The following is a 24,052-nucleotide window of genomic DNA, read 5'->3' on the forward strand; positions in this document are numbered from 1 at the left end:
GCCATGAGATGAATATGCTAGTGCCACACATGTATGGAACTGAACCCTAGTTTGCGTCGCATCTAGATAGAAGTGTGATTGCTAGCATTTGCCACACTCGGGATTCTTGCCTTTAGCCTGCGCCGCATCTAGATAGAAATGTGACTGTTAGCATGTGCCACACTCGTATGGTATTCTGAACTTTGGCTTCCGTCGCTTCTGGATGGAAGTGTGAGTGTCGGCATGTGCCGCACCTAGATGGAATCCCATAATTGCAATATTAGCATATGTCACACTTAGATGGAATTTCTCAAGCCTAGTCTGCGCCAGATCTAGACAGAAATGTGATTGTTAGCATATGCCACACTCATATGGAATTTCAGAAATGTGACTGTTAGCATATATGATGCTCAGCATGCACCACACTTAGAATTCTAAACCTAGTTTGCGTCGCATCTAGATAGAAATGTGACTGTTAGCATGTGCCACACTTAGAATTATGAACCTAGCTCGCGTCAAATCTAGATAGAAATGTGACTGTCAGCATGTGCAGCACCTAGATGGAATCCCACAATTGCAAGGACAGCAATGCCAACTAACCAACCAACTAACAATTCCATCCCTCTGCATACACCTCTCAAACTATAACCAAACACAACCACTAGCCTAAAACGCAGCAATCCGCACAAACTTAACAACAATGCAACAAAAAAACAAACCACACATAGACTTGCACAACAGCACACAATGACTACGGACCACAAAACACCCCAAGCCCAGCCAACGGACCCACCGGGCTGAGGCTGTCAACAGCACATCACTGCTCTCTTGCACTTTTCCAGCTTATTCCCACTAACCCACCCCCTTTACTCCCCTTTTTCAGAGCCGCCAGAGCGCCATGGGACCACTTTAGTGGTGATAGTGCGCGGTACAAATGTCCTTTAACATTAACCTAAATACACTAGCTGAGCGAATTAAAAGTGGCAGGCATCCACTACAAAATGTGGTGAGGGTCCCCTGAGATTCCCACTATCCGCGGTCCAAGCACAGTGCCCTGAAATAATGGGGGCTCATGTGAATCGTAGGGGACCAGGGCCTACATAAACAATGTTGCCCCACACGGCTTGAAGAGTAGGATCCATTGCTACTGTATGATTTGTTGCGGCTCTTGATGAAAACAACATTTAACTGCCTAGTCACATGGCAGTTGAGCCGCAGTTGCAGCTTGTAGGATATTATATGGCACGTCTGGCAAGCATGTTCCTGATGATGCCCTAGGAACTGCTTAGCATTGCAGAAGGCAAGACCGAATTGCATGAAAAATCCACATTAGATGTTTGAGCCAGTGCTGCCTCGCCACATATTTGGTGGGAGGCATTTCCTAGTACCAGCAAAAAGCCTGATGCTTTAGCCTTTAGGGCATCATTTCCTCTTGGCTGGGGTGGCAAGACTAACCAGACTTTTAATCACTACACTCGCACACCTCAAAAACATTTTAATGACGGGCTTTGCATACAGACATAGTTGGAAATACTCCTAGTGACTTTTTGCAATGTAGTAAAATGGGCAAGGTATGTGCTGCACATATTTACTTGACAAATGCATTTTCCAATGTTAACAAAATATTTCATTTTTTTCCAGGTGCAAACCACACAGAAAGTACTACCCTACAAACAAAACATGAGTTGCAAGGGAGAGTGAAGTCAAACAATGGCAAAGTATGGAATGAAACACATGCATCACCTGAAGAAGAGAAAGAAGAAGAACAACAGAAGAGTATAACAACAGAGGGGTCTGAAGGCCTGCTAGATGTAGGACCGATTTCAATGGCAGATGAGCCCGAGGACCTGCCATATGAGGAAGGACCAGGTCTTGCAGCAGAATGGCCCGAGGACTTGTCATACAAAGAAGGTCTGGGTCCTGTGGGAGAGCAGCCTGAGGACCTGTTATATGATGAAGGGCAGGGTCCTCTGCCAGAGCACTTGCTCTATGGAGAAGGACAGAGTTATGTGGGAGAGGAGTCTGGAGAAATGCTATATGAAGAAGGACAGGACACAGTGTCAGAAGACTTGCCATACGAAGATATACTGAGTTCATCGCCAGAGGGATTTAAAGGTGTACAAAATAAAGAGGAACTGAGTTCAGCAACTAAGGGGTTGGAACATGTATCATACAAAGGTCTGAGGAATTCAGCAGCGAGGAAGCCAGAGGCCCGGCCAAAGAAAGAGAAAAAAAGTTCAAAGGGAGAGCGCCTGCCGGACAAAAAACAGCAAAGTTCTGCAGAAGAGCGGCTCAAGGACTTGCTGGATGAAGAAGGACAGGAACCAATGTCAGAAGGGTCAGAAGACTTGCCATACGAAAATATACTGAGTTCATCACCAGAGGACTTTAAACACTTACAACATAAAGAGGAACAGAGTTTAGCAGCCAAGGGGTTGGAACATGTATCATACAAAGGTCTACGGAATTCCACAGTGGGGAAGCCAGATGCCCTGCCAAAGAAAGAGAAAAAAAGTTCAAAGGTAGAGCGCTTGCCGAACAAAAAACAGCAAAGTTCCCCAGAAGAGCGGCTCAAGGACTTGCTGGATGAAGGACAGGAACCAATGTCAGAGCAGTCAGAAGACTTGCCATACGAAAATATACTGAGTTCACCACCAGAGGAATATAAAGAGTTACAATATAAAGAGGAACAGAGTTTAGCAACCAAGGGGTTGGAACATGTATCATACAAAGGTCTGAGGAATTCAGCAGCGAGGAAGCCAGCGGCCCGGCCAAAGAAAGAGAAAAAAAGTTCAAAGGTAGAGCGCTTGCCGAACAAAAAACAGCAAAGTTCTGCAGAAGTGTGGCCCAAGGACTTGCTGGATGAAGAACAAGAGAGTACAAAGGCACAGCAAAACAGTACCACCTCAAAGCAATACAAAATATCTATAGCCAAAGATAAACCCAAAAACATGCAGAAAGAAAAGAAGAAACCAGAAGCTTCGAAGCCCTCAAAGCCTTTCCGTAAAGATAATCAGGACTCTAAGGCAGTGAATAATGCCATTGATGACAAGGGTATGGCACAAATCTCAACGAAAGTAGAAAAGTTTGCAACTTCACTCAACATGTCAGTTCTGACCATGGTATATATTGCGTTAACCATTGTGCTGTTAATGTTTCTATGCTGTACAATCGGATGCGGTTACTGGTATGTATCCTTCTCCTGGCTTTTGTTCAAATTATTGCTTTTGTGTTTAATGTGCTGCAGTCCTATGAAAAGGCAACTACAACAATATTTTTTGTGTACTACTCTTCACTCATTTGATGATAAAGTCTCTGCTTTGCTTTTTTGTCACTTTCCATTCAATGTCGTACAGTAAAGTACCTTTTTAGGAAAAAAACGAATAGGTGTCATGGCATGGGAACAACAAAACACTTGAGACCACATAAAAGTTCGCAGTCAGATTTATTTGATTAAGGCCAAGCGAGGCTAGATCAGTGCAATGCCCCCCTACCGCCCTTTTGTTCACAGCCTCCTCCTTGCAGTTTCTGGTATTTATGAATTCCTGCAATTTTCATTTATTTATTTATAAGCCCGAGTACAAGTAGTTGGAAAACATTGCTTTGACAGTCCGGAAACATCCGTGCTGGTAGGCTTACCGGCACTGTTGTTTCCGGACTGGCTAAGTACAAGTCTGCCTGCCGCTGTGCCACTGAGCCACTGTGCCCGACAGGTCTGACCCTGCCGGGCACAGCGGCCACTGTAGGCAGACTTTCACGGAAGAACTAGCACCGATAGCAAGGGTGTCTGTGCCTCTGTGGTCCCCATCCCCATAGAGTCCAATAGGACTCAATGGAAATGGGGACTTACAATTCACCGGCGCCTGACTTCTCGGACCGCCAGGGTTGGAAACACCTGGTGTTACCGGGAAGTCAGGCGCCGGTAAATCATTCCGAGTCCGGCAGCAACCCACGGTAGCACAGGCAGGGTTACCGCCGGACTCAGAATGAGGCCCATGGTTTACATACATGGTAGGCCAAGAGACTGTAACATAGTTTATAGCAGATTAGACTTCTTGTTTGAATAGCCATGTTTTGAGGCCTTTGTAGAAGGCCCAGAAGGATGGTTCTGATCCTAGTGATAACAGTAGGGCATTCTACTGTTTAGCCACTATGACCGGGAAGCTGCTGCCCCCTGCTTTTTCCAGTTTGAACCTATGGATCGTGAGGAGGTGTGAGGAGTTGTGAGTAGGCGGTCCGGGTGGATCTGTTCGATTGTGATTTAGCACATTTTCTGGAAAAGTATTTAGGTGCAGTATTTGGTAGGCATTTGTGTGTTAACATGAGTATTTTGATTGATTGATTGATATTTTATTTCTATCGCGCTCATACACAAGTGTTTCCGAGCGCGACCAGGCAGGGAAAGGGAACAGGGAAGAACAAAAACAACAATCTTACTAGGCCCAGTGACATTGAGAACGTGCAAGTGCAGGGTAGAGGGAGAAGGGGGAGAAGTGCATGGAAGGGGGAACAAAAGGAGAGTGCGGAGCAAGAAGGAAAGAATAGAATACATTTGCTGACGGGCAGCCAGTGGGCGTTTCGTCTAGCAGATGATATGTGGCCCTTTTTCGGAATGTTCAGGCTGCTCTTAATACATTGTTTTGCAAGATTTGCAGCGGCCGAGATAAATGAATTAACATGTTGTGTTAGTGATAATGCAGAGTTCAAGTAAACCCCTAATGTCTTTACATCTTTTGAAACTGGAATGATGTTTCCATCAATGATGAATGAATTGTAATCATCATTAAGTTTTGTTGTGTCTTTCTTGGGCGATGTCTTCAAATTCATGCATGGTCCTACCAGACTCTCCTACTAGCTACCCACACCTGGTACCCTTAAGTCTTATGATGAGGTGCAGACCCTGGGAAATACACTACTGTTTGGACTCCAGGGTGCTAGCACCTTGGCGATCTTGGTCAAAGAAATTCTCTCTCTCAACCTGGCCTCTTGGACCCCTTCTTGACCAAGTCAGGAACATCTTGTGGGTCCAGAGTCTTAAGGGTCTCCCACTTTCTGTTTCTGCTTTCAAGTATCCTCCTCCACCCACTGACTTTGCTTCATCCTCCTCTCAGCTCCCTCTTCTCTTATCTTCTCTTCACATCATTTCCACGCTGCCCCTCCCTAATCTGCTCCTTCATCACCACACTTTTCTAATTGCCACACCGCCCATTTGCTAATTTGGGTGGGGCTAGGGCTGTGGCGGGGACATGTAATTGTGCATTTAGGCTCAAGTCTATGAAAGGTCTGAGTGCGTCTGCAGATTGGTTCAGACCTGCGCAAACTATCAATTCCCCATGTGGTGTGGTTTGTGTGGCGCACGGCCCAATGCCATGGATTCCCGAGCTTACAAAGTGTATGGTCACAGATGGTCCAAGAATCGCTCCAACTCTCTTAGGAAGTTTAAGGGGTTTATTAAGGTCATGAGGGAGCCCTGGATCTTCCCCCTCTTTGTCCTGTCTTGTAACAAACCTCCTCTCTACCCCTGGCATCCTTAAACCCCAGGTTAGTGCTACTGAAGGTTGACTTCTACTATCTAAAGAGCTGGCTTTCACTAAATATGGTAGTCTAATTGTTGGCTGGCTAAACTCCCTCAAACTTCCTAACTGTCCTTACTCTAGCCAGTTGTCAGTGTTCTTCTGGCATATGGGATGGTGAATTCCAAACACACTGTAAGATTCAGGCTTCCTCTGACAAGCCCACTCTCGCCACTCCCTTCTCCACTTTTTCCTCTTGTCTCCTTCGTCTCACTCCTTTCACTACTCTTCTGTCCTTTAGATTTTTTTCACTCCCCCTAGGTGTTGCCTCCACTGTGAAGAGTCAGACATGGGAGGTGGACATATAGGTGAAGAATTATCACAAAATGCCATTTAATAAATATTGCTGTACCCGGTGCGGTACGCGCACGTTGTGTGAGCTGGTTGCAGTTTTGCCGAGGACCAAGCCTGTTTACAGTTTTTGCTGTTTTTACTGTTTTGGAGGCAGATCATTTCAAAAGCTGCACCCTGCATGGTACGCTTGCGGTGTGCGATCTGTGTGCAGTTTTGCTGAGGACCAAGTCTGTTTACAGTTTTTGCTATTTTGGAGGCTGATATTTTCAAAAGCTGCCCCCGGCACGGAACGCGTGTCATGTGAGCGCTATGTGCAGTTTTGCTGAGGACCAGGCTGAGGACCAAATCTGTTTACAGCTTTTGCTGTTTTGGAGGCAGGTCTTTTCGAAAGCTGTACCCGGTGCGGTACGCGCACGTTGTGTGAGCTGTGTGCAGATTTGCACTTCTGCGGGAGTTTGGGAGTGTGGATCATTGTATTGATTCATAGGGCCTCATTATAAGTCAGGCGGTAAGGGGTTAACGGTGCCGTTAAAGGTACCGGTAAAGGTGCTGGCGCCGTCAACCCCATACCGCCTGATGCCGCCAATAGCGGCATGGCTACCGCCAAAGTCGTAATGACTGCCATAGACGTTTCCTCGCATGTTTGACACAACTTCATGTAAGTACACTTAGCACTTGTCCACCGTTGCCAACATTTGCTTGATCTTGAGTCTTTAATTTTGAACATTGTGATTATCTTAAAAACCAAAAACATGTATGACGTACGGAGCGGGGCTGCTCAGGCCCAGGAGTCAGCCATCAATTTGGCCACGATTTCGGACCAAGAAATGCTGCTGGCAGTAACTATTCCATTGCCCCCTGTAAGAGGATTCAATTCAACACTACAGCTAAGTCAATGCCTAGTCAGGGACACTGAATGGAAACCCTTATTGATATACCTTTATGTCCAGTTCATGCGTTCTGGATGACTACCCCTATATAACACCCCTCTCTTGGAATCCCCCTGACCCCACAGAGCCAAGAAGTAGTTCTGTTTTGCAAGTTAAAAGGTTTATTTGAGAATTTAAACAATATATATATATATATCACACTTTATAATAAATTAATAATTGAATATCACACTTAATCTGATATGATAAAGATTAACAACGGAGAATCTGGCACTAGCCCACTTCTTTATAATCACTAAGGAGTTGACATGAAATGGATAAAGTAGCACACTGGTAAATAGGGACAGAAGAATAATGTGGTAGAGAATGCTTTATAGGGTTCAAGGAAATGCAAGGTTGAATGAATGAAATGCAGTATAGAAGATAAACTGATATGGTTTCACAAAAGACAAGGTAATCACTTTCCCTTTGTGGCAATTCACCCCCCCTATACAATGTAAGGAGGTGGAAGGAAGAGCACACAGTTCAGGTATACAATCACAATGTAATACAGAGTTCCAGTTTCCCAGCAAGCTTAGAGGAGAATAGATATGAGTTTTACACAGGCTCAAAATGCTTTTAATATGGTGACAATGCAGTGAGAAATATGCTGAAAATGCTTTTAATTCCCTTCAGGAGGTTCCGGTTGAGGATTAGTTGGTTTAAATTAGTTCAGGCTTACTTTAGCAATGTTCTAGGAATGATTGGCAGGTTAAACAAATTTTTGGCAAATGAAAGCAAGGAAGCTGCTGTTTTCACACGTGGAGAAATTTGCAAATTGCGGCAAATTTGCGAGTGCATTTTTCGCGTAGGAATGCGGTTCTAGGTTCGTTGAAAAGCCAAGATTCCCAGCTTTCAGAGGAAAGTTACTGCAAGTCTCTAAGACAAACGGTCACGGAGATATGAGCGATATGGTAAAGGTCGTTTTTCAGATTTGAAATTTTAAAAGTTCAAAGTGACAAGTTACAGCTAGCAACTAGAAATGACAGGTGACAGCTTTGCAAATGACAGGTGACAGGAGACAGTTCTGGTTAGATTAAAATAGATTGAATTATATTATTTTAACTAAGAGATTGGTTCTGCACAGTTCTGCTAGGTACTCACAATATATTTTTTAAACAAATGGGCCTCGCCATGGATCTGGTCAACAGGTTTTCTTCACTCGCCACGGACGGTTTCTGCGCACAGCGTCTGGGTCAGCTCTCTGGTTCTGCGAACAGCGGTCTGGGTCAGCTCTGCTCTGCCTCTGGTTCTGGATACTGCTCTGCTTTCTCTGGGTACAGCACTGCTTCTGGATCTTTCTGCACAGCTTTCTATGGACCCAGCGCTGATCTGCACGGCTCCTGGATGCTGCTATCGCTGTTAGGTTTGCTGGATGCTGAGGCCCACTGAGAAGAGTTCTCAGTTTGTGGGTTTAGGCCCTTGCTTTGAGTTCTGAATCAAGTTCTTTGGAGTTTTAAAGTCTAAGTGTTCAATCTAGTATCTTCTGGATGTTGTGTGGTCCGGCAGAGCGCGTTGCAGCAAATGGAATTGAATCTCCCTATCTGTCCTGACTGTCGGCTTTTATGTGTTTTGAAAGTGGGTGGAGAGGCTAGCTTTCTAGACCCTACCCCTCTCCACTTGTCATTGGCCACTTCATCCTCTTCCCCTTGATTGGGGGGAATGAAATGAAGTGTCATCATGATGAGGTCTGTTTATGATACAGAGAACCCACCCCTGTCAAATTACACACAATCTATATTTTGACCCAAAAGACATATTTGCACAGGTAAACATTTGTTTAAAATTACATGCACCCATCACATATCACAGGAGGTATACCCTGTCCAAATCTGCTCTTCCTGAGAGCTTGCATTGAGAAATGGCAACATTTGCACTTTTAACTGGTTTTGCAATATCGGACATTAACCCAAATTTACACACATGTGCGCAAGGAGTATGGACATTAATTGATGAAGTGTCAGATTTTTAACATGCATACATTTTAAGTAATACCCTCTTAACTGCTAGCTTGCCCCCAGATCATACCACCGGTTCTAAAAACCTCTTAAAATGTGGGCAGAAAAATCACAAGAATTATGGTATCATTTATAACATTTTCACAAGTCCGCTCTATGAATGATCCATCTTTTTAGAGTTATGTTCTGGCCCCAAAGGGGTGTGGATTCCCCCCAGCACAAGGTTGAATTTCTGGTTTTTCCAGTTCTGCCAAGCCAGCTTGCTCTCACATGCAGTGCTCCTCCCATTTCCTTCCAGGAGGAAGCCACATTTACGACTCCCACCAATAAAACATTTGCCTGAGTCAGGACAGGGCTTTGTTCAATTTCCTGCAGAGCCCAGGTAATTCAATCAGAGGAGTGTCATATCCCTTTTGGTGGGAACAGCAAAAGGCAGCTAGGCCTGGGAACACAGCTGTTGTGCAAGTCTCATCTCCTGTCGGGGGTAGCTGGTGGGCAGAATTCAGTTCCTTAAGCCAGGCCCCAGCTAATGTCACTTTTAGTTACCCAGTTTTCTGCATTCAAATAAAACTAACCATTTTTACATATGCAGCTAGAATGCTGATTCTAAGTTTAAAACTATGACATTTAAACAATTGAAACCTATGTGACACTCAAAAGTAGGTCACTCATTTCTTTTAAACATTTAGATTTTTAGTGTCTTTCAGTCCAAATTTACTTAAACTGTTGAAATCCACAGCTCAGCCAGTCTTGTTATAAACCTTCAAGTCACTTCAGAATATAACTTTACATTGGATCCACCTCTCAGTAAGTCTTTCTTTGGCCTGCTTTGGGTTCATTTATTCAGTTTTACACAAAAAGTCTGGTGTTGTTTTAAAACGCCGGCTTTCTGATAGTGGTGAGTACTGGTAATGCACCCATTTTTGGGATTTAAGAAAATGAATTCCCCACAATTCTAGGTTGCTCTTGGCAATCAGCATTGCCATTCCCAATGGTTTCAGGCTACTGTGTGGGTAGTCCAATGGGGTTTTAGGCAGTGCCCTTCTGTGCCCATAACATCGGCAAAAATGGGTGGCAGCCTATTCTACATGCATTTCCCTGGGCATTTTCTGGGAAGCTCTGGCCATCATGATGTTTTCAATGCCAGGACTGCACAGTTTTTGAGGTAGGGCTCGGATGCATGGGTAAAAACATCCCATAAGCCCCCTTCTTGCGATGGCCATTCTGTTTCACTGATGGGACTCACAAGACCTGGGATGTTTCCTCATCTTCTTCCAATAGATGGCACAGTTCAGCATCTTTTCCTCCATCCGGTACTGATCGATCGGTTCTCCTCGCCGGTCCTGATGGGAATATTGGGCGGTACACTGGGCCCCTTGCGTCTCTGCTCCCGGTCTCCGGATCGTCCTCCTTGGCCAGCCTGCAGGTTTTCCTTCTCCTAGGATGACAAAGGAAGAGCGGCAATACCTATTCATGGACATTTCTCCCCCACCATTGATATAGTGGGGTGGCATATACATTTATTGTCAAAACATATGAACATGCACATTTCTTTTTGCATTCAAAAACCAAAACACCCACATTGAGAAACTCAGAATTTGATAGGCGATATGTAGGATATTTTAAGTTAGGACTGAATTAATCTCAGACAGTACCCTCTAGGATTCCAGAGGATTCCTCCAGTTGTTGCAGAGTGTGCCTGGGATGGTAACACTTCAACTGGTTAATGTGGACCCACTTGTCTTCCCCATCTGCCAAACCGCCTTTGGGGATGCGGATCTTGTAGGCCACAGGGGAGATCTTGTCTATAATCTCAAAGGGTCCCTTCCATGTAGGCAAAAATTTTCGCTGTTTGGCCTGGTTCATTTGGAAATTGTATAGATAGACCCGGTCCCCCACCTGATATTCCTTCCTGGAAGTCTTCAGGTCATAGTGGGTCTTCATGCTATCAGCTGATCTTTCTAGATTCCGCTGAGCATAAGCAAAAGCATGTTGAAGGTGTTTCCTTAAATTCTCCACATACTCATGAGTTGTGGAGGCATTTATTAGTGTCTGCTCTTGGGTCCTGTAGAGCAAATGCTGAGGAAGCACCATCTTGCACCCAGTCATCAACTCAAATGGTGACATTTTGGTTGCAGATGAAGGGGTAGATCTGATGGCCATTAGGACCAGAGGTAATCAGATATCCCAACTTGGCCCAGAATCTGCCACAAACTTCTTTAACATGCTCACAATTGTTCGGTTATATCTTTCTACTGCCCCACAAGAAGCTGGCTGGTAAGCAATATGCAACTTCCTTTTGACCCCCAGTATCTCCCACATCTTTGTCATTACTTCACTGGTGAAGTGGCTACCCCTGTCTGACTCAATCCTTTGAGGTAGACCGAAACGGGAAAAGATGTGGTTAATCATCAGGGCAGCTGCAGTTTCTGCCTTGCAATTTGGGGCTGGGAGACATTCCACCCACTTGGTAAACAAGCATGTAACGGTCAACATGTACTTGTTTCCTCTAGACGAGCGAATCACAGGGCCTACAAAGTCGATTTGCAAATCTGACCATGGCAGTGTCATCCCCTGCTTTTGGAGTGGCGCGCGGTGTGTGAGGGACGTCGGCTGAAATTGCGCACACACAAGACACCCCTTCAAGTATTGGTCAAGGTCCTGCCCCATGTGTGGCCAGTATGCAACCTCTCTTAAGATTTCCAGTGTTGTGTGAAACCCCCTATGACCGGCGGTGGCCGCATCATGGGCGTGACTTAACATCAGGCTTTGGAATGAGGTAGGAACCACCCACTGATCGTGGCCAGCTTTGGATTTCCTTACCAGCAAACCGTCTTGGATTCAGAACATTTTTGGACATTTCATCAACACTCTTAGGTCCTCTTTCCCAATATAATCGGTATCCGTCAGGGGAAAGTTCTCAGGGTCCTCAAGGTGTTGGTAAAACTTACCAATAATTGGATCCCCCTTCTGAGCGGTAATCAAATCAGCATCAGGAGTCTCCTTACTCCATTGTGCAATTGAAAGGTCGTTGTGAGCATTTGTCTGGGACCTAGTGATAGCAGTGACCTGGATTTCCCCCAACAGGGACTCAATCTCAATTAGATCCCCTTGGATAGCCCCGGTTTTGGCCAGCTGATCAGCTAAGTCATTTCCAGTTTTGTCTGGTCCCTCTACTTTGGAATGACCCTTGATCTTCTTCCAATAGATGGTCATTCCTTTCGAGGTGACCAGATCATCAATGTTTTGGACCAACTTCCCATGTTTCAAGGGTTTGTTGTTAGCACATAACATGCCTCTGGTTTTCCAATTAACCAGGTGCTCCACGAACCCGTTCCGTACATAATCCGAATCTGTGATTATGACCAGTTCGTGGAGTTGATGCTGGACAGCAGTGAGGATGACCTGATGCACAGCCATCAATTCTGCCACCTGACTACTTCGGGGACCAATTTTGTATCCAACGGAGGGTTCTGGGGACTCATTCATCCATGCATTCCCTACGCCGGCCACCAGTTCTTTCTCCCCGTCGTTGTCAACATGGTAAGAGCATCCATCCACATACACAGTGGGCATTCCCTCACACTTGTCTTCTTCAAAGACTTCGTGGGGGTAATTAAGGTATGCCTCCATGTTGTTCTTTATTTTTAGACTTTCGTCCTCGAAACAGTTTTCTCTGGCACTATCATGCAAGTCAGCCAGACCTTGCGCGAGGGGACTCTTCTTGTTTTGGCCATATCTGACCTCCACAGGAAAGCCTTGCATTGACAGAATCCAGGAAGTAATTCGGGAATTACTCACATTTCCGGCCGGGATTCTGTCACTTTGGAGATATTGCAGAGGCTGGTGTGGAGTCTCCACTATGATGTGTTCCCCCTGGATAAACGGGCGGTAATTCTTCAATGCCCACACCGTTGCCAGGAGTGCCTTCTCACAATCGTTGAATTTTTCCTCCACAGAGGATAAAGTTTTGCTCGCATAGGAGATTACTTTATTGACCTTGTCATGCTTTTGGTATAATACTGCCGTCAAGCACGTATTAGGGAACCCCGTCTCCAGGAAGAACTCCTTGTTTCTGACAGGGTAAGCTAGGCAAGGCGCTTTTGAGAGGCTTCTTTTGAATTGTTTTACTGCCTCGGCTTGTTCTGGACCCCATTCCCACTTGACCCCCCCTTCAGGAGATGAATCAGGGGTCTGGTGATCTCTGCGTAGCCCTCAATGAACTTTCTGCTGTAATTAGTCAGTCCAAGGAGACTCCTTAGTTCCCGCAGAGTTGTGGGGTCTTTCAGTTTCTGAAGTGCTTCCACTTTCTTTTCCTGGGGACAGAGACCCTGAGGAGTAATCTCATGCCCCAAGAAATTAACACGGGTTCTGCACCACTGTGCTTTTTCAAAGGAAAGTTTTGCTCCGGCGGCCCTCAACTGTGTCAGAACATAACGGATCTCCGCTATGTGTTCCTCAACAGTTGAGCTTTTGATGAGGTCATCATCTACATAAGCCAGGTTACCCCTCGCACCCAGGTCGGGCATGGCCTTATGTAGGAAAATATTGAACTCATTACCGGAGTTAAGGTATCCGAAGGGAGTCCGGGTCCATGTGTACTGCTGGCCCCCAAAGGTAAAAGCCAGCTTGTATTGGTCCTCCCTACTGACCGGCACGGTCCAGTATCCATTGGTCAGGTCTATTGCAGTGAATACCTGTGACTCCTGGATCTGGGCCAGCCCTTGGTCAATGTAGGGCAGAGGCCATCGGGAAGTATGGACCCGTTTGTTGAGCTCCCTGAGGTCGGCGCAGAGTCTCCACTGGCCGTTTGGCTTCAATATTCCCAGCACCGGATTATTGAAGGTGCTGTGGACTGGACAGATTATTCCCCGGGACTCAAGGTTCTTAATTATTTCAGTAAGGGACTCCATTGATGCGAGAGGCAAGCGATATTGCTTCACAAACACAGGAGTCATGCCAGGGTCCGTGGGGATTGTTGTTGTGTGGATGTCAGTGCGACCACAGTCATATGAGTCTACCGCAAAGAGATCTTGGAAATCCAAGAAAACTTGTTTCAACTTTTGCTTTTGTTCCAGAGTCACACAGGCATCAGCTAGGTTGACTCTCTCTTCCACCATCTGCCTGAAGCCTGGAAAGACTTCTGGTTTGGCTATCTCCGCGGCCTCCTCCAGCTGGGTGGAGAAGTCCCTGGTCAGAGTGCTGATTTGGACCGGAGGCTTCAGGTGGGAAAGGCAGCCCTCATAGACCTGGAAAATCACCTCATCCCTCCTGAAGTCACAAGTCACATCTTCCTTACCATAGGGGCAGGAAGTGTACACCAGGAAGTTCCCCCCCATGCCGGGTACAAATCCTGTCTGGTGTTGTATTGTCCTCACTGTCACTGTCAACGCAGTCCTTGGGGATTGGCCATAACAGTTCATTACCTAAATCAATGGAAAAATGTCGGTCATCAACCGCCATTCCAATAATGGTGCCTGCGGCTAGAGTAATACTCTTTAAGTCGCTGTTACCCACCTCTATTAGAATGGTGTCATGTTCTATGTTGACTAATGGAGTTGGGTTTACCCCCAACCCTTGCTGTTGGAGAGAAGCGTTTAGATGTATGTAAGCATCAGGGTTTTTCAAATGTTGTCCTCTTTTAACTTTCACTTCCAGGGAGAATTGTCGGGTCCTTTCTGGGATGGTGACTTCCTCTTTAATCTGAATTTCAACTGCATAAGGTAGCAATTGAGCTGACCTAAATGCTTTTTCTGGATCATCAAAGCCCATGGGATTATCCGCTAATCGGGACCAAGCTTTGAAGTTTATTAGGTCGAAACTAATGGCAAAGCGATTGAGAATGTCACTGCCTAAGTAAAAGGCGGCAGTGACGTCTCGCACGACCCAACAATTATGGACTATGCTCTTGTTGCCAATGGAGATTTTGAGCATACACCTGCTTGGCAGGAGATGTTTGGAATTAGACGCTTCAAGGTCCATTTCCCATTTGTCTATCAGTTTGAATGTGGGAATGGCTGGATATTTTGGGAGTTGGCGGAACATGGCTTCGCTGAAGCTCTTACCGTTGTTCACACACACTCGAGCGAGAACAGAGTCCTTCCCATCATTTAACTGAACAGGGATGAACAACTTCTCTCCAATTTGCTGAATCTCAGCCAGGCTCTGAGCTGATTTCACATCTTTCTGGACTATAGGAGTGGGAGTTTCTGATTGTGGATTAGTAAAGAATTTCAGGGTGTTTCCTTCCAGTGTGGAATACCACCTTAAACTGGAAGGAAGGTTGATTTTCAGAAATAGAGAGGACCCCCCATCACCAGTCTGTTGTCCTACTGCTATTACTGTTACGTCTGGAATTTGGTTGTTCTGGAAGTGAAATTCTACTTGGTCAGATTTTTGTTCAACCATGTGGCAGGTGCCGTTTAAACTAACATGGTTGACACTCTGTTTTAATTTTATTGGTCGGCTAGTCTGGGTCCAGAGGACCTTGTTTACGCAATCTATTAAGGGTGACAACCTCCTCAGGAGGTCATTCCCCAGTAAACAAGGGGTGCCCTCTGGAGTCACTACTATGACCGGGTGTTTCACCTTGTGTCGCCCGATCTTAATGTCCAAGTCTGCAGTCCCCTCAATGGGAATTTCCTTCCCGTCAAAGTTCTGCAGTTGTCCAGGAAGAGAGGTGAGAGGAATTTGGTAATTCTCTCCCCTTTCTGCATTCAGTTCGTCAAAGGCCCTTCTGGACAGAAGGGTAGCTTGAGATCCAGTGTCCACCAGTGCCAAAATTGTACCCTGCCCCTGTTCTTGTACCGGGGCATAGTATCTTCTCTCCTTCTCCTCAAGGGGGCACAGATAATGCACATTTTTGGACAACTGGTGGGCTAACTTTCTGGTTTTGGACATCGCTAGCGAAGAGATTTGGGCACAATTCTGTGGAGAGCCTTGGGAATCTGAAAGAAAAAGTTGGCAACTGGAGATCAGAGCCATTGTGGGTTCCCCTGGCTCTGTTCTGGGCCGCCCCCCCCTTTTTGGAGGCAGTCACCAGGATGGGTTTGAACCAGGGGATTGTCTTGCTGTTGGTTCTGGGATGAGATGGTGGGCGGCGGTAGCTCAGTCTCCACATCTCCCCAGTCTGGATTTGCATCCCTAGGGACCCATTTTTCTTTGGGAGGAGTTCCCCCCTCTCTGAAGGAGAAGATCCTTTTCCCAGGATCCTCTGAGGATCCCTCTCCCTCAAATTGGAAGATCTTTACCTCCTCCTCAAACTGAGTCTGTTTGGGTCTTTTGTTTCTCCTACCCCCCCTCTGCTCCTTAGGAGGCAGACTTTCAGGGGCAAGAGATTTTGTTTCCGGTTCCTGGGTTTCCAGGGGCTGTTTACAAGTGAGGAAGGAAGCTTCCTCCAAGGCTTTACACCCCCCTTCCCTTTGTGCCTCCTCCCTGGGAACCGGTGAGTTATCGGGGTGCTGCCCCCGTCATTGTTCTGGAGCACCAGGTCCAGAGTTGGGTGCGTTCTGCGCCGGCATGCCGATTTGAGGGTTCTGCTGAGCCCTCAGTATGTGACCCAGATCCCGCGCCATGTTTTGAACCTGGCGCTCTAACTGGGAAACCCGCTCAGGCTGATACGGGGCCCTGTTTTCTCCCCTGGGCTGATCCCGGGAAGGGTAGCTATCCCTTCTTTGGTAGTACCCCTGGTTGGGAAGATTTGGATACCCCTCCACCCTTGGCCTCCCCTCTCCCGGATTCGGTTGTCTGGGCTCAGGGAATTGGGGAAAGAAGGGTGGAGGATTTTGGGGCTGGAAGTTGGGTGGATACCTGGGGAAGAAGTTCTGCCCAGGGTTTGGTGAGTTTTGCCCTCCTGTGAGAAGTTGGGAGGGAAGTTCTCTGGGTTAGGTGCTTGGCTGGATCCCCCCCCTTGGGCTGGACGAGTCCACACATAACCCAGGATGGGTCTGTTTCCCTTGTAACGGGGGCTTACATAATCAGGAGAGCGAGGGACCCCATTTGTGGGGCTGCCTCCCTGGTTCCCTGTCTGTGACTGGCCCGAGGACCTTCTGGCCCTAGCATTATTAGGTGCAGGTAGGTTTTTAGGCCCACCCATCTCCAAATCTAAAACCGGGGTGACCTTTACCTCTGCCACCTTGGCAGCAGCAGGGGTGTTGTTGGCTTTGGGGTTTTTGGGCGCATTATTTTTTATTTTCTATTGGCTTCTGCACCTCATAGATCGGGGTCGCCTGTTCAATGACCCAGTCTAAAGATCTTTTCTCGTGAAAATCCCTCACGAGCTGGGTCATTATGTATTTGGGCAAGGCATGGAAAAACGTATTAATACATTCTCTGCTATCCGTGCGCACCCTTCTTGTGGTCTGTGCAAAAGCACGCTTTAACTCCCCACATTGTAAATCGTAGGCTGCCTTGCGAGCCTCTTGAGGATTTCTATGAGTAGAAAAATGTTTCAAGATGGCCGCCTTATAGGTGGACCATCTTAAATGATTTTGGTCCTCCAGCCCCGCAAAGAAACTGGAGTATTCCGGGGAGAAGGTCCACTTTACATATTGAATACAGCTTTGGCTGTCCTTCAAATGGAAAGTCTCCATCATTTGCTCAAACAACTCTAAGTGCTCCCAAACAGAATACTTGGCGTTCTTATGATAAGGCGTGATGACGCTCCTGATTGCCTTAATCTGCTTTAAGGGGTCCTTGAGCAAGGCCCTTTTTGTCTTATTGGCCCTTTTGGTCCGGGTAACCCTGGTCCATTCATCTTCTGACTCAGAGGCACTGCTCCCAGAGGTTCCCGTCTGTTCTTCCAGGTTTTCCCGGATTCTGCGAGCCTGGGAATGGCTGGCAGAATGTGGGGACCTGGTCTCCTGTGTCCTGTACCGCTCAGAGGAGTCTTCAGATCCCTCCTTGCTGCCAGGATTTGATGGGTACCCCCCCCACTGACCTAACTGGGCAGAGGTTTTCAGGATGCCCTTAATGGGCCTACTCTCCTGGGGTTCCCCATTAAATTGCACTGTGCTTGGGTGCCCATACCCGGATGCCCGCCCCTCCATTCCTGGGTGGTACTGGCCTATGAGCCCCATGCTTCTGGCTGGATAGTAATCTGCCATCCCTGTGGCCCTGTGCTCATGTGAGCCAGGGGACATGGGGGTGGCAGAGTCCAGGGACTGAGAGAGATAAAGGCCTCTGGTACTAGGGCTCCTGGGGTTATGCTCAGGAGTTTCTCTTTCCCAGCGAACCTCATCTCTATCCGCCCCTGCTCCCTGTTGCAATGCAAGAGCCTGCGCCTTCAGTTCCTCAGTTAAGGCCTTACTAGACTCTATCATTCTCTCCTGTATCGCTACCTGTTGTTGGAGTCTATCATTGTGCTGGCAGAGAGCCTCATTCTCTCTCTGTGCCTCCTGATTGGTCCTGGAGCACTGGGCCAGTTTTTGCTGCAGGAGGGTTACCTCCTGAGCTGTGTCCCTATTGGCCTGCTCCTTTCTTGCCAGAGCATCCTCCACCCTCCTGGTGTGTTCTAACAAGTTCTGGTGTTCTTTTTGGAGGTCACCCAGCCCCTGGAGGGCCAAGTGATTTTCTTCTGTTTTTCTTTTTAAATGGCAGACTTCCTAGCCTAAGGCGTCTCTTTCCTGACTAAGAGCCTGCATTTGTGCCGCCTGGTCGTCCCTCTGCCTTTGAAAGGCACCAGCTTTCTGGCGTTCTTCATCAAACTCTGCCTGGGTATCCAGGTCTTTCAAAATCAGCTTGTTGCTCTCTGCCTTCACTCTATCTAGATGACTTTGCAGGGTGGCTACCTGCTCCGTGCATGCCCTGTTAAAGTCTAATTGTTGCTCCAGCTTTTTCTGGCTCTGCAGTAAGGAGTCCAAACTGTCTTGGTGCTCCTTCTGCAGGGCCAGAAATCTAGTATCCTGGTCAGCCTTTTCCTGTTGCAGTATATAATGATATACTGCCTACTATCATTTTCTGACTCATGGCTCCTCTGCAGCCTCTGCTCAGAAGAGTCCAGATCAGATTTGGCCTTGTGTAATGCCAGCAGTTGCCTACTCGCCAGATCTTGGCCTTCAGCACATTTGTCCTGCATGGCTCCCATATGTAAATATAAATATGCCACTACCCTGGCAATCTTGTTGTGCTCATCCTTGGCCTTAGAGGACATATATAGTTCACTCAGGGCCACATGTAAGGAACCCTGGTCTCTCCATATATCTGACCCTGTTTCCGTGATCTGGGGTGCGATTGCTTGCAACCGGACCGTCTGGTCCTGATGAGTCCACTCACCTCTCACAAATGGCTTATGTAAGAAGTGCTCTCTGGCTATTTTCATATCTACCAACGTCGTCATTCTGGAATTTGAGTTCCTTCCTGATTTACAGAAGTTTGTATTTTATTTTTGCTAAACAGACCTTTTCCTTAGAGCGTTCCTTTGAGGAGTGCTTTACAGCGTAACACAGCGTGGTGATCCGACCGGATATGTGTATCTGGTCAGCTGGCACACTGCATTAATCTGCACAAGTGATAGATCTAACCCAAACGTCCGGCTCGAGCCCCCAATTTGTAAGAGGATTCAATTCAACACTACAGCTAAGTCAATGCCTAGTCTGGGATACTGAATGGAAACCCTTATTGATATATCTTTATGTCCAGTTCATGCGTTCTGGATGACTACCCCTATATAACACCCCTCTCTTGGAATCCCCCTGACCCCACGGAGCCAAGAAGTAGTTCTGTTTTGCAAGTTAAAAGGTTTATTTGAGAATTTAAACAATATATATATATATATATATATATATATATATATATATATATATATATCACACTTTATAATAAATTAATAATTGAATATCACACTTTATCTGATATGATAAAGATTAACAACGGAGAATCTGGCACTCGCCCACTTCTTTATAATCACTAAGGAGTTGACATGAAATGGATACGGTAGCTCACTGGTAAATAGGGACAGAAGAATAATGTGGTAGAGAATGCTTTATAGGGTTCAAGGAAATGCAAGGTTGAATGAATGAAATGCAGTATAGAAGATAAACTGATATGGTTTCACAAAAGACAAGGTAATCACTTTCCCTTTGTGGCAATTCACCCCCCCCCCCTATACAATGTAAGGAGATGGAAGGAAGAGCACACAGTTCAGGTATACAATCACAATGTAATATAGAGTTCCAGTCTCCCAGCAAGCTCAGAGGAGAATAGATATGAGTTTTACACAGGCTCAAAATGCTTTTAATATGGTGACAATGCAGTGAGAAATATGCTGAAAATGCTTTTAATTCCCTTCAGGAGGTTCAGGTTGAGGATTAGTTGGTTTAAATTAGTTCAGGCTTACTTTAGCAATGTTCTAGGAATGATTGGCAGGTTAAACGAATTTTTGGCAAATGAAAGCAAGGAAGCTGCTGTTTTCACACGTGGAGAAATTTGCAAATCGCGGCAAATTCGCAAGTGCGCTTTTCGCGATTGCGGCAAAAGTATAGGTTCGTTGAAAAGCCAAGATTCCCAGCTTTCAGAGGAAAGTTACTGCAAGTCTCTAAGACAAACGGTCACGGAGATATGAGTGATATGGTAAAGGTCGTTTTTCAGATTTGAAATTTTAAAAGTTCAAAGTGACAAGTTACAGCTAGCAACTAGAAATGACAGGTGACAGCTTTGCAAATGACAGGTGACAGTTAGGAGACAGTTCTGGTTAGATTAAAATAGATTGAATTATATTATTTTAACTAAGAGATTGGTTCTGCACAGTTCTACTAGGTACTCACAATATATTTTTTAAATAAATGGGCCTCGCCACGGATCTGGTCAACAGGTTTTCTTCACTCGCCACGGACGGTTTCTGCACACAGCGTCTGGGTCAGCTCTCTGGTTCTGCGAACAGCGGTCTGGGTCAGCTCTGCTCTGCCTCTGGTTCTGGATACTGCTCTGCTTTCTCTGGGTACAGCACTGCTTCTGGATCTTTCTGCACAGCTTTCTCTGGACCCAGCGCTGATCTGCATGGCTCCTGGATGCTGCTATCGCTGTTAGGTTTGCTGGATGCTGAGGCCCACTGAGAAGAGTTCTCAGTTTGTGGGTTTAGGCCCTTGCTTTGAGTTCTGAATCAAGTACTTTGGAGTTTTAAAGTCTAAGTGTTCAATCTGGTATCTTCTGGATGTTGTGTGGTCCGGCAGAGCGCGTTGCAGCAAATGGAATTGAATGTCCCTATCTGTCCTGACTGTCGGCTTTTATGTGTTTTGAAAGTGGGTGGAGAGGCTAGCTTTCTAGACCCTACCCCTCTCCACTTGTCATTGGCCACTTCATCCTCTTCCCCTTGATTGGGGGAATGAAATGAAGTGTCATCATGATGAGGTCTGTTTATGATACAGAGAACCCACCCCTGTCAAATTACACACAATCTATATTTTGACCCAAAAGACATATTTGCACAGGTACACATTTGTTTAAAATTACATGCACCCATCACATATCACAGGAGGTATACCCTGTCTAAATCTGCTCTTCCTGAGAGCTTGCATTGAGAAATGGCAACATTTGCACTTTTTAACTGGTTTTGCAATATCGGACATTAACCCAAATTTACACACATGTGCGCAAGGAGTATGGACATTAATTGATGAAGTGTCAGATTTTTAACATGCATACATTTTATGTAATACCCTCTTAACTGCTAGCTTGCCCCCAGATCATACCACCGGTTCTAAAAACCTCTTAGAATGTGGGCAGAAAAATCACAAGAATTATGGTATCATTTATAAAATTTTCACAAGTCCGCTCTATGAATGATCCATCTTTTTAGAGTTATGTTCTGGCCCCAAAGGGGTGTGGTTTCCCCCCAGCACAAGGTTGAATTTCTGGTTTTTCCAGTTCTGCCAAGCCAGCTTGCTCTCACATGCAGTGCTCCTCCCCTTTCCTTCCAGGAGGAAGCCACATTTACGACTCCCACCAATAAAACATTTGCCTGAGTCAGGACAGGGCTTTGTTCAATTTCCTGCAGAGCCCAGGTAATTCAATCAGAGAAGTGTCAGATCCCTTTTGGTGGGAACAGCAAAAGGCAGCTAGGCCTGGGAACACAGCTGTTGTGCAAGTCTCATCTCCTGTCGTGGGTAGCTGGTGGGCAGAATTCAGTTCCTTAAGCCAGGCCCCAGCTAATGTCACTTTTAGTTACCCAGTTTTCTGCATTCAATTAAAACTAACAATTTTTACATATGCAGCTAGAATGCTGATTCTAAGTTTAAAACTATGACATTTAAACAATTGAAACCTATGTGACACTCAAAAGTAGGTCACTCATTTTTTTTAAACATTTAGATTTTTAGTGTCTTTCAGTCCAAATTTACTTAAACTGCTGAAATCCACAGCTCAGCCAGTCTTGTTATAAACCTTCAAGTCACTTCAGAATATAACTTTACATTGGATCCACCTCTCAGTAAGTCTTTCTTTGGCCTGCTTTGGGTTCATTTATTCAGTTTTACACAAAAAAGTCTGGTGTTGTTTTAAAACGCCGGCTTTCTGATAGTGGTGAGTACTGGTAATGCACCCATTTTTGGGATTTAAGAAAATGAATTCCCCACAATTCTAGGTTGCTCTTGGCAATCAGCATTGCCATTCCCAATGGTTTCAGGCTACTGTGTGGGTAGTCCAATGGGGTTTTAGGCAGTGCCCTTCTGTGCCCATAACATCGGCAAAAATGGGTGGCAGCCTATTCTTCATGCATTTCCCTGGGCATTTTCTGGGAAGCTCTGGCCATCATGATGTTTTCAATGCCAGTACTGCACAATTTTTGAGGTAGGGCTCGGATGCATGGGTAAAAACATCCCACACCCCATCACTGATGGAAGGCACTTTGGAGGTTGGAACTTTAAACAAAGTTGATTACATGCCAGCGCCATCTTTGGATACAATATCTATTTCGTCCAAAAGTTTGTCATCACATCTGGATCCGACTTAATCGTATGACAGCAAAATCACCACTTTCTTCTCTGCTATTAATATAACTTATCTACAACTGCAGGACCTGTACAAATGGCTGATGGTATTTCCGGCACTAAAATTACAGCTAATGTGCCATGTGTAGACGAGGACTCAATAAATATGCTGAATATGCCCCCGCCCCGGATATTCAATCTGGTGTATTTCGAGAGTCTGACTCTACATTGTCATCATTTAATTCGACTCCTGCGTATGTGCCGCCCAGTAGACTATCCACCGCTTTTAAACACCTTGATGGATGCAATGACTCTTCAATTTCTGAAGCCCTGACAGAAAGTAAGCCAGTTCTATGCCTGTTGGTTTCACTTTACGAAGGGATACAAACTGAAACCAAGTCACACTCCGTACTGCTAGATTCACGTGTTTTTAAATTTGAAAACATCAAACTTCACACTACAGCTAAGGATGTTCTTTCTAATTATGGACAGGCTCCTGAGCCTGTGGGTCAGGTAAACAAGGTGATTTTTGCCAATCAGGTGGATTCAGCTTCTGTTATTCAGGAAGCTACCACTGGTAGCTGGAAGCTACTTGTTCCATTCCATCAGCTCTGCCTTCTGCTTGCAGGCCTTTGAATGAGGCTACTAACATTATTAGAACTGATTGAATGGACAATTCTGAGTGCCATTCTTCTCACACCCATGGTTGTTGATTTAACTCTCAGTGATTATATAATCCTGACAGGGGGCATTGTTTTAAATAATCCTAACGGGCATCCCATATCAGTACCAAGTACCTCGGCCACTGCTGTTAGTATTGTGGGGAACGCCGACCTTCTTCCCCCTATTAGAAATCAGGCAAATCGTCAGCGTAAACAGCTTAGGAAGACAAAAAAATATACCACTGCATAAAAAGAACAGGCAAGCATCTAAACATGTTCTCTGTACCCTGTTAGAGAAAACTGATCTGAGGTTAAAGCTGAACTTAAACCAAAAGACGTGAACTTTGATACTGTTGAAGTTTTGGAGGTAACGTCAACTGGAGCAACTACCCTATGGATATTAGTTACCCCGTCGGGGCTCCAGTGTCTATATTAGTACCTCAGGAGAGGCAGTTGGATTCCTTTGTCTTTAATGTGCAGCAGCCTGTGCAACCCCTGGTTTCAGAGGCCGGTAGTTCTGGCCTGCCTTGGGTAGGTTCTGCATTCGGTTTCACTGCGGTCTGTTGAATAATCTGAACCATTTGGAAATAAAAAATAATCATCACTATGGTGCAGCCATTGGTGCTTCATTAAATGGCCCCTTAAGATCTAAATCACAATTGGGGTTATCACATTTTGTTGTCCAGAATGCTTTGGTATCCACCCAACCATCGGTCACTGTTGTTGCCTTGCATG

At 45.8% G+C, this 24,052-nt stretch overlaps 1 protein-coding gene across 1 annotated transcript in view; it reads left to right on the top strand.

Moving 5' to 3' along the window:
* The window catches only part of LOC138493376 (neurofilament heavy polypeptide-like), a 578,692-nt gene that overhangs the window by 464,688 nt on the left and 89,952 nt on the right, over window positions 1-24,052 (top strand). Inside the window, exon 3 of the mRNA XM_069620415.1 lies at window positions 1,621-3,166. Coding sequence (XP_069476516.1) covers window positions 1,621-3,166 — 1,546 coding nt within the window. The remainder of the gene's footprint in view (window positions 1-1,620; window positions 3,167-24,052) is intronic.

This window comes from Ambystoma mexicanum, chromosome 10 (assembly GCF_040938575.1).
Source record: "Ambystoma mexicanum isolate Mex_15411 chromosome 10, UKY_AmexF1_1, whole genome shotgun sequence".
Classification (NCBI taxonomy): domain Eukaryota; kingdom Metazoa; phylum Chordata; class Amphibia; order Caudata; family Ambystomatidae; genus Ambystoma; species Ambystoma mexicanum.